We start from the raw sequence: 11,265 nt of genomic DNA on the forward strand, positions 1-11,265 counted from the left end.
CCTATGTATACTAGAGAGGATATGTTTTATACCCGTGTGTGATAAATCTATATATCATAATAATTTGTTCTAGGCTCTTATTAGGTTCTATGCATACAAGATTCGGTCAAATCTAGAAGTTAACGAAATAATCGGACAATATCAATGTGGCGTTGGGCTTAGAAAATCGATTTTCGAACAAAATTTTTAAAAATTCAAAAAAAGTCTAAGGGAAAACAAATTGATACGCAACTCTTTTTGTCGATTATAAGGCAGCTTTCGCTAATCCGATATGAACAAAAATATTCGAGACAGAAATTCTCTGAAATATATATGGAAATGTCAGAAATCCTTCGAATATATCGAAGGAAGAGGGCTACTAAATCAAGTAGAGAAAAACCTAAACTCTTATTTGTAAAGAGTATTATAAAAGTTCTACGAAAATACTCTTGATCCATTATGTCTATTTACTACTTCTTTAAATAAACAAAATGCCTTAAATATTAAAAAATATAAATTCTTAATTCAATATCAACTAAGTATACCCTCAAATATGTATAGTTATTACATTTTTCCCAATAGCACGATTTAAATCTTCTACACATTTTATTTTTCATTCTTTCTCTACTTCTTACTGGAATCTCTCTATTTAACTAATTCTATTTTCTTTTTGCGTTCTATTTTTTTTCTTTCTTTGCAGATTATAGCAGCATTAAAGCTATGCGTATATTAAATGCTGAACTAGCCGATACTCTGGGTAATCTACTATCACGCGTTTGTGCTAAATCTCTGAATCCACGACAAATTTATCCTCGTGTCCATACAGCACAATTGCGCGATATTCTAAAGACGGATAGTGCACGACATCTGTGGGATTCGTTGGAACAACTGGATGGTAAGTGGCTTTTTGTATTAAATCTGTTTTTATTTGTGTGTGTTGGTTAGAAGTGTGAATGACTTGTGTGGGTATGAGTGTTTGCATTATTGGCCACTAACTGTATAAATTTGTCTTATTTGTTTTATGTTTTGCGTCTTTTTATTCCTTTAAAGCTTTAAATATTTTCATAATTTATTTACTCTTTTGGGTTTGTTTATATTGTTATTATTTTTTATACTTTTTAAACTTCATTTATATTGCGGTTTTAGTAGTTTTTGCGAGTGTTTTATATTTATTAAATATTGGTGTCAAAGTGTAATTACGATTTAATGCAGAAATAAAAGAAAAATAATATTGAACTTAACCTCACCGATATTTTAATATGCATATATATTAATATGTTTGCGTTGAATTCAAATTCTATACACATTTACATATATTAATCAATACAGCCGCGAGTAGAATCTGGGAATTGAATCTCGAAAATTTGACTATACATATCTACTTGGACAGCTTTGCATCAATCAAGGACCTTAACTCCTACGTTATTATGTCGAAAAGTCTTCTCAATTGTATCCTTGTCATCAATTGTTCTCAATTGTATCCTAGCCTTATCGTAGAATGAGCCTAAATGGACTGCTGGTCTCTAAGACGACAATGTCCAGTAAATAATTCCGATAATGTTTATAACTTGCTTTTATTAAACGACAATAATTTTTGGAATTTACCCTTAGACTGCGTTACTAAGAACTTTGTATGTCTGAACTCTGATATTGTTCCCCAATGGTGAATAAACTCAGATTCGTTCCATGAATCACACATATTTGCTGGGAATGTCAAAAAAGTGCTGGTCCAATAAACAAGCTCCGAGCATCTCTATTGGCCAAACAAGTGGCCCGTTATGGCCAGAGCGATCTTTACGGCCAGCTATCCAATACAGAGTTAATTCATTGTGAAAATCCTTTCATCACAAACTGTCTATGTCTACTCCTGACATAGTAAAGCATTAAGTGATGCTTGACTATCCGACATCACAAATATTCTACAACTCCTCAACTTTCTACGCTAAAATTTATATTGAGCGGTTGAGCTTAAATATTTCAAGAATTGTTTTCTTAATATGAGACCAATTCCTACTTAATTTCAGAATTTATAATCTATATATATAAAATTCTAACGTTACTGACTGACTGACTGATTCACTGACTGATTCATCATCGCACAGCCTAAACGGTTGAAGCTAAAGAGCTGAAATTTGGACAGGAGGTTGGTCTCCCGCCAAATAGATCCACTAAGACGGGATTTTTGGAAATTCGAATGTTTAGGGGGTAAAAAAGGGTAAAAACGGGTAAATTCGGTAACCTTATATCTCCTAAACTAGAAAAGATACAAAAACAGTTTAATGCTTATCGCCGTTCATTTAAAAAATAAACGCACAGGTGTCTGGTACTTTTTTAAAATTCGGACCCTTTAGGGAATAAACGGGTAAAAACTGTATTTTGGTACTTTTTTCGCACCCCAAGTATTTTTTAAACCAGTGCACATTCAAAAAATATTTTTGACTCCTTCATAACTTAACGAAAAAATAAAAATATGAACTTAGTACTTTTTGGATATTCGGACGTTTAAGGGGTTAAAATTGTACCTATTTTTGGTACTTTTTTCATAAAACATTGTTTTTGGTTTATTAACTTATACATATGAATACATAATAACGGGCTCCCACTACGATGTTGCAACTTTTTGGAATAAAATTTTTATTTCGTTAATGGGGAGGAAAAAAGTACCAAAAGGGGTAAAAACGGGAAATTTGATTGTATTCAACCACAATGATCCAATTTAGATAAAATTTTTAAATTTAGAAACACTAAATATCCTAATGGGGTGTTATTTGGAACCCCGGTATCAAGTGATATTTTTTGGTACTTTTCATTCTCCAACTGGTCCTTTTTGAGTTTTCTATGATATTGAAATAGAAACATGAAATTAATAATAAAGGGACTTTTCGCTACTTTTTCGTTCTACACAGGTACTTTTTTGAGTTTTCTTTAAAATTAAACCTAGAAACATGAAATTAAGCATGTAGAGCTTGGAGTAAATGAGAATCTATAAAATGAGACTTTTTGGTACTTTTTCGTTCTTCAAAAGGTACTTTTTGAATTTTCTATAATATTGAACCTAGAAACATGAAATTAAACATGTAGAGACCGGAGTAAATGAGAATCTATAAAAGCGGACTTTTTGGTACTTTTTCGTCCTTCGACTGGTACTTTTTGAGTTTTCTATAAAATTTAACCTAGAAACATGAAATTAAGCATGTAGAGCCCGGAGTAAATGAGAATCTATAAAAGGGGACTTTATGGTACTTTTTCGTCTTTCGACTGGTACTTTTTGAATTTTCTATAATATTGATCCTAGAAGCATGAAATTAAGCATGTAGAGCCTGGAGTAAATGAGAATCTATAAAAGGGGACTTTTTGGTACTTTTTCGTCCTTCGACTGGTACTTTTTGAGTTTTCTATTAAATTGAACCTAGAAACATGAAAATAAGCATTTAGAGCCCGTAGTAAATGAGAATCTATAAAAAGGGACTTTTTGGTACTTTTTTGTTCTTCAAAAGGTACTTTATGAATTTTCTATAATATTGAAAATAGAAACATGAAAGTATGCATGTAGAGCCTGGATTAAGTGAGAAACTATAAAAGGGACTTTTTGGTACATTTTTGTTCTTCAAAAGGTACTTTTTGAATTTTCTATAATATTGAACCTAGAAACATGAAATTAAACATGTAGAGCTCGAATTAAGTGAGGACCTATAAAAGGGGACTTTTTGGTACTTTTTCGTTCTTCAAAAAGTACTTTTTGAATTTTCTATAATATTGATCCTAGAAGCATGAAATTAAGCATGTAGAGCCTGGAGTAAATGAGAATCTATAAAAGGGGACTTTTTGGTACTTTTTATACCCACCATCAAAAAAGATGGGGGGTATATTGTTTTTGTCATTCCGTTTGTAACACATTGAAATATTCGTCTAAGACCCATAAAAGTATATATATTCTGGGTCCTTATAAGATTCTAAGACGATCTAGCCATGTCCGTCCGTCTGTCCGTCTGTCTGTTGAAAACACGATAGAGTCCAAATGGAAGCAGCTAGCGAGCTGAAATTTTGCACAGATACTTCTAGTTGATGCAGTTTGTTTGGTATTGAAAATGGGCAATATCGGTCCACAATTTCGCCTAGCCCCCATATAAGGCCCCCTTCAGAAAATGACTTTATCGCTCATAACTTGCTAAGGGAAGAACCAATAAAGGTGAAATTTGGCACAAATATGTTTTATGGGAACTTAAATCTCTTCCTAGAATTTTATAAGGATCGGTCCATAATTGACCCTACCCCCCATATAAAGTCCCCTTCAGAAAATGACTTTATCGCCCATAACTGCCTAAGAAAAGCATCAATAGCGGTGAAATTCGGCACAAACATGTTTTTTGGGAACCTAAATCTCTCTGTAAAATTTTATAAGGATTTTATAAAGGAAAATGACTTTATCGCTCATAACTTTATAAGGGAAGATCCAATAGCGGTGAAATTCGGCACAAACATGTTTTATGGGAACCTAAATCTCTTTTTAAAATTTTATAAGGATAGGCTCATAATTGACCCTACCCCCCATATAAAGTCCCCTTCAGAAAATGACTTTATCGCCCATAACTGGTTAAGAGAAGCATCAATAGCGGTAAAATTCGGCACAAACATGATTTATGGGAACCTAAATCTCTCTGTAAAATTTTATAAGGATCGGTCCATAATTGACCCTACCCCCCATATAAAGTCCCCTTCAAAAATGACTTTATCGCTCATAACTTGCTAAGGGAAGAACCAATAGCGGTGAAATTCGGCACAAACATGTTTCATGGGAACCTAAATCTCTTTTTAAAATTTTATAAGGATAGGCTCATAATTGACCCTACCCCCCATATAAAGTCCCCTTCAGAAAATGACTTTATCGCCCATAACTGGCTAAGAGAAGCATCAATAGCGGTGAAATTCGGCACAAACATGTTTTATGGGAACCTAAATCTCTCTGTAAAATTTTATAAGGATCGGTCCATAATTGACCCTACCCCCATATAAAGTCCCCTTCAGAAAATGACTTTATCGCCCATAACTGGCTAAGAGAAGCATCAATAGCAGTGAAATTCGGCACAAACATGTTTTATGGGAACCTAAATCTCTCTGTAAAATTTTATAAGGATCGGTCCATAATTGACCCTACCCCCCATATAAAGTCCCCTTCAGAAAATGACTTTATCGCCCATAACTGGCTAAGAGAAGCATCAATAGCGGTGAAATTCGGCACAAACATGTTCTATAGGAACATAAATCTTTCCGTGGAATTTTATAAGGATAGGCCCATAATTGACCCTACCCCCCATATAAAGTCCCCTTCAGAAAATGACTTTATCGCCCATAACTGGCTAAGAGAAGCATCAATAGCGGTGAAATTCGGCACAAACATGTTTTATGGGAGCATAAATCTCTTCATATAATTTTATAAGGATCGGTCCATAATTGACCCTACCCCCCATATAAAGTCCCCTTCAGAAAATGACTTTATCGCCCATGACTGGCTAAGAAAAGCATCAATAGCGATGAAATTCGTCACAAATATGTTTTATAAGAATTTAAATCTCTTCGTAAAATTTTATAAGGATCGGTTCATAATTGACCCTACCCCCAATACAAGGTCCCCTTCAGAAAATGACTTTAATGCTCATTTCTGTCCTTAAGAAACATATGTGCATATATATAGCATTAAAATTCGACATAAAAAATTTGTATAGGAACTAAAATCATTTTCTTAAATTTTATGAGGGTGGGTCCATAATTGACCCTACCCCTCATATAAGGTCTCCTTCAGAAAATGACTTTAAGGCACAAACTAGTTTTGTGTGAGCCAAAAGTTCTTTATCAAATTTTATAAGGATCGGTCCTTAATTAGCCCTATCCCCCTTGTAAGGTCCCCTTCAGAAAATGACTTTAAAGCTCATTACTAGCTTAAAACTGCGAGTACTGAGTACGACATAAACAATTTTCGTATTGTTATTACTGACTCAAAAATGCTATTACAGCAGTGAAATTCTACGTAAACAAGTTTTGTACTAGCCAAAAACTATTTATCACATTTTATGGGGATCGGTCTATAACTGACCCCACCCTCCATATAAGGTCCCCCTCAGATAGTGACTGTAACGCTCGTTACTGGCTGTAACGCTCAAATGCGACTACAGCGATGAAATTTCACATAAACAAGTTTTGTATGAGTTTATGGTTATAAATATTGGATCAAACAAAATTAATATTTTTAATTCGGAAGAGCACGGTCCATGCTTAAGCCTTTATTAAATTCCCTCTTCCAAATATTTCCCTGATGTTCATAATAATATCGACATATGATTCAACATAGATCGATAATATCAAAGTTTATTTATAAGGATGATTTGATGGTGGGTATATAAGATTCGGCATGGCCGAATATAACACTCTTACTTGTTCGTTCTTCAAAAGGTACTTTTTGAATTTTCTATAATATTGATCCTAGAAGCATGAAATTAAGCATATAGAGCCTGGAGTAAATGAGAATCTATAAGAGGGGACTTTTTGGTACTTTTTCGTTCTTCAAATGGACTTTTTGGTAATTTTTCGTTCTTCAAAAGGTACTTTTTGTGTTTTTTATAACGTGAAATTAACCATGTGGAGCCCGGAGTTAATGAGAATCTATAAAAGGGGACCCTTTGGTAATTTTTCGTTCTACAACTGGTACTTTTTTAATTTTCTATAATATTGAACTTAGATACATTAAATTAAATAAAAGAGGTCTTTTGTTACTTTTTCGTACTTCATTGGTACTTTTTGAGTTTTCTAAAATATTGAATATATAAACATAAATTTAAATAGGGGACTTTTTGATATTGCAGATATATATACATTTACAATAATATTTATTTTATTCCATTACGATGAGGGTAGCGAAGCACACTGGGTATAGCTAGTATTTTATAAAAGAAAAGTTTAACAAATATTCATAGGTTTTGTTCAAGAATAGAATTCTTGATTTGAACTCGATTCGCACTTGAACATTTTGAGAATAGTGAATTTGTTTTTCCAAAATTCAACTACTTATTTCAAATATATCATTAACTGAATGAGAATTATATGTTAGAATGCAAATTAATGTATTTTATAGTTCACACATGTAAGAAATTAGTATCTAGGTTTTTACACTAATTTCAATAATTTCTGCGCTCTATCTCGGAATCAATTCCGATGTGTACTTATATTAAGTGTTTCTTGCCAAAATTATTCTTAAATTTTCAAGTTTTTAGATTGAATTGAGAAGAACCTCAAAGGTTCTATTCTTAAGAAACATAAGTTTCCTGTTGTTGTTGTTGTTGTAACAGCTTAAACTATACAATTTTTAATCCGGGGCTTCTGTATTTAGGTCCAAGCCAAGAAATTGGGCTACTTTAATAGGGTTAGTCCATAAATCCATTGGGCTAAGTGAAGTAGGGTCGGCTGAACAGTTGAAAATGTGATGGGTATCATGGGATCCTGTCCACATGCTGGGCATATATTGGGGACGGCACGGTCTATGCGCGACTAGTAGGCTAAGTTGCCCGTTAGATCTCCTTGGTTGGTAATTAATTAATTTGCAACACTTATGCTTGACTAAATCTGCAAAAGAGGAAAATACAATAGCAAGGCATATGTGGGACAAGTTCTCATCGAGCGTGTGTTAAAGGCTCCTTTATCTATCCCATTTAAATATAAGACAATCTTTACACCCTATCGTGTTTAAATATGGTTGAATGTCGGAAGGACGGACATTTTATTAAATTTTTTCTTAGATGGACATGGCTTATTTTCGATACCAACAAAATTTAATCAATTGAGAATATTTTTGTAAAATCAGCCCAGTAGCAACAAATAGACGGACAGAATATTATAGATATTCACTGTTGTAACGGTTCGACTGTGGCTGATAGTTCTTTCGACTGGCACAGTTTGCGCTCGTTCCGGAGCGAAGATCATGGGAACGCCAGAATATGTCAAACTTTGTGTGTTTATGAGCAATATTTTAATGTGTTACTAAGGGAATTAAAAATTTAAATTTAATGTGCATATATTAAAGAAAAAATCAGACATATTAAAGATTTATACAGCAAAATTTTACCTAGTGTATATATTAACCTATTAAATAATTCGTGTCCTATAAATTTAATAACGCAAGTGTTCCATTTTTTTGTTTATATTAATTTTGAGCAATTTTTCATAAAGTTTTTATCTTTTGTCTGATAAAATGCTTTGCATTTATTTTTATTTTGTATTTATTTCATTAAAAAAATTATTTAAAACATTAACTTAAGTATGCTTTGATGTTGTGTAAATAATCGTTGTGTAAAAAAATCTGCTTTATATTATTTGTACTTTAGTTTGTAATAAGATTAAATAAAAATAAAACTTTATGTAATAAAATAATTTATAATAACCAGTACTAAAGCGCACCATCTTTATGTTGTTAATGCCAGTACTACTTTTGCGCTATTATGTACAACCAACCACTAACAACAACACTAACACTGCAACTCCAACAATTGCTACTACACTTAAGCAGCTTAAGCAACAATAAATATCCTTTTTTGCCATAATTGCATAAACCACCAGCAACTATCACCACTAGAGCAACATTATTGTTTTATTATTAACATTATTTTGTTGTTGTTATTGCATGCAACTAACCAAACAAATATTTTTTTTCCTCATCTGCATCACCAGCTACATCCTTACTATCCTTTTGCAATCTTATACATCATTATCATGATAATCACAAGCTGTTTTTATGTATCACAGCTCTAGCTCAAGTGATGTAGTGATGTTGTTCAAGGAATTTGCAATATTTTATAATCAAGCTGCTATTCCACTTTTCATTTTCGAACTAATGCAATCTCCTTACATTTTTAGTTTTCTCACTGCTTGTAAAACTTAATAATAATTAAGGAAATTCCTTTGCTTAACATCACAAACTCGCACTAGAACTTAAATAGAAGGAAGATAGCTGAGAGAAATATAAAACTGTTTTTTAATCTATTAACTTACTAAAACAATTTGCCTTTTTTTTGTATATTCTTTTATGTGTGACCCACACTCCTGCGGCTGACGACCACACCAACATTTATCTAATAACATTGTGGCCACAATTTAATGATGGTGGACGTGGACGACTTTTTGTTCTACTTCTTCTCCATGTTGCTCTATTAAAATTTACTGCTTGCAGCCAAGTGCACTCAACATTATAATGATAGAAATTTTTATATGGTTGCGGATTGTGTTATGTCAACATTACATGCAGCTAATAGTTTCTTCGAAACCTCACGTCCTTGGGAATTAAAATTGAAAACTATTACCGAGGATTCAAAAAGAATTAAAATACCGCTGCCCCAGTGTGATGAGAATGCCTTAAGGCTTGAAACCATTATGGCCATGACAATGGATACTTTACGTCTGTGTGGTATTGTATTGCAGCCCCTATTGCCTCAACTCTCCACTAGATTATTGGATAAATTGGGAGTGCCTTGGAATCAGCGTTTATGGAAGAATTTGAAGGACCATTTTGGTTTGGTGGCCAACGATGTCATAGAGCCACCCATTGAAGGTTGTCTGTCACGTGCCGATGCTGTGCTCTTTAAACGCATCAATCCACCTGAAGATGACGATGATCAACAGCAGCAGTTGGCGAAACAGTCGAAGAAAGTTCAAGGCAAAAAATCAAAAGCAAAGAAAGGTGCCGAGAACAAGCAAATCGCACAATAGCATTGTAATGCTACTCAGAAAAAAAAACGTAGACGATTGTAATGAATTTATTCTAGAGCTGTTGTTCCTCCTCCTTCCGGCGTTCCTGCTGACAGTTGCGTGCTAAATTGAGTTTATGAGTGCAAGTAGCAACAATCTGATGCTTGACTTGTTTGACTACCTGTTCTTTACCATTATTTAGTCTTAACTGGCACGTAATAAACCATAGTTTTTCTATTTTATTTATTTAACTTTATTTAATTTAATTCCTGTTTTACCTTCTTCTTACTGAAGAAAAGCATTTGTTTATATTTGTTAATATAAAGAGTCCAAACAGCAATAAAGAAAATATTTATAGAAAAAAATTATACAAAATTGTGCGTGTTACTGTTTATTGCACGTAACTTTAATAAAATTTAATTGTATTTTACATAGCATTGTTTCATTTATTTTGATTAAATCAACAAAAAAGTCTTATTAACTTTTGATTTGAGGCTTTTATAGTACAAAATTAATCACCTTATCTATATTCATTACAAGTTGAACACGGACTGCGTCGTTGTAGGAAACGTATTATTTATTTATGCAAAATATAAAAGTCCAGAAATATAGGCTGAGCCCCCAATTTTAATATTTACAACACACTTGTCCAAACTTAAGACTATTTTATTATTATTTAAAGAAAAAGATTTAATTGTACAACCGTCCACTTCTTGTTATACTGAAAACTTATCTTCTTTGTGTCATAATAAGAACTCAACTTCATTGCATCAAGTCATACTGAAAATTACTCTGTCTATTGTCCGTTTAGACTTCCCCCATCTTGGTGTAATTGCAATTCCGGGGAAAAGAGTTGCTGCCAATACTTCTAGTCTGCCGGAATTATAAACTGGTGATGATCAAATATACTCCCGGTCATTCCTTGGAATCATTTGACATGGGTTCGAACCAAGAAAATCACATAATCTGGTGTCACGGAAACCGGGTTTAAACCACAGGACAGAGTTTCAGACTTTGTCTTGTCGCGGTTATTGGAGAGATCCTTTCGGGGAGCATGTTGTGGCTGTGGTTTAAATCCAAATTCGGGAGAAGAGAATGTTCGTTAAAAGACTAATGCACGGTAAAGTATATAATTCGGGATAAGTTCGGTGCTGTTGCCACGACTGTGGGACTAAGAATTGAAAATGAATTGGTGTGAAGTGTTGTGATACGGGATAGATGTAGAGTATGCGGCCTTCCCCATCCGTATACCTTCAATCAATGAGTGCGTCGAAAGAGTGAAAAGCGTGCTGGGTTAAATGTTGATGGATGTAGGCATCATATACAAGTAATATAATCGTATTTTCCTTCCTAGTCCGGGTATGTTCAGGATTTTCTCTATTCATATCCGTGTGTTCTCTGTGAGTAAGAACAAGTCTTCCACTTATTTGATGAACTCGTGTTTCGGTCTAACGATTACTTCAATAGGTACCATCCCATCTGTGTGGTTGTAAACGGATGAGATGTTTTTGCATCTCGGTAGTTAAGCAACGGAGTAGCAATGGTCAGATATTAGAT

The 11,265-nt window shown here is 33.5% G+C and overlaps 1 protein-coding gene across 1 annotated transcript; it reads left to right on the forward strand.

The window, feature by feature from the left end:
- Positions 1 to 679: 679 nt before the first annotated feature.
- LOC119612712 (methionine--tRNA ligase, mitochondrial-like) lies at positions 680 to 10,138 on the forward strand (the record flags this gene model as incomplete). Its single annotated transcript, XM_037968559.1, has 2 exons — positions 680 to 874; positions 9,194 to 10,138. Coding segments are annotated over 2 exons (731 nt in total), but the record flags the coding sequence as incomplete, so codon positions are not given.
- Between the last annotated feature and the right edge of the window lie 1,127 nt (positions 10,139 to 11,265).

This window comes from Lucilia sericata, unplaced genomic scaffold (assembly GCF_015586225.1).
Source record: "Lucilia sericata isolate MDLA Ls3-8-SP2 unplaced genomic scaffold, ASM1558622v1 Contig001812F_arrow, whole genome shotgun sequence".
Taxonomy (NCBI): Eukaryota; Metazoa; Arthropoda; class Insecta; order Diptera; family Calliphoridae; genus Lucilia; species Lucilia sericata.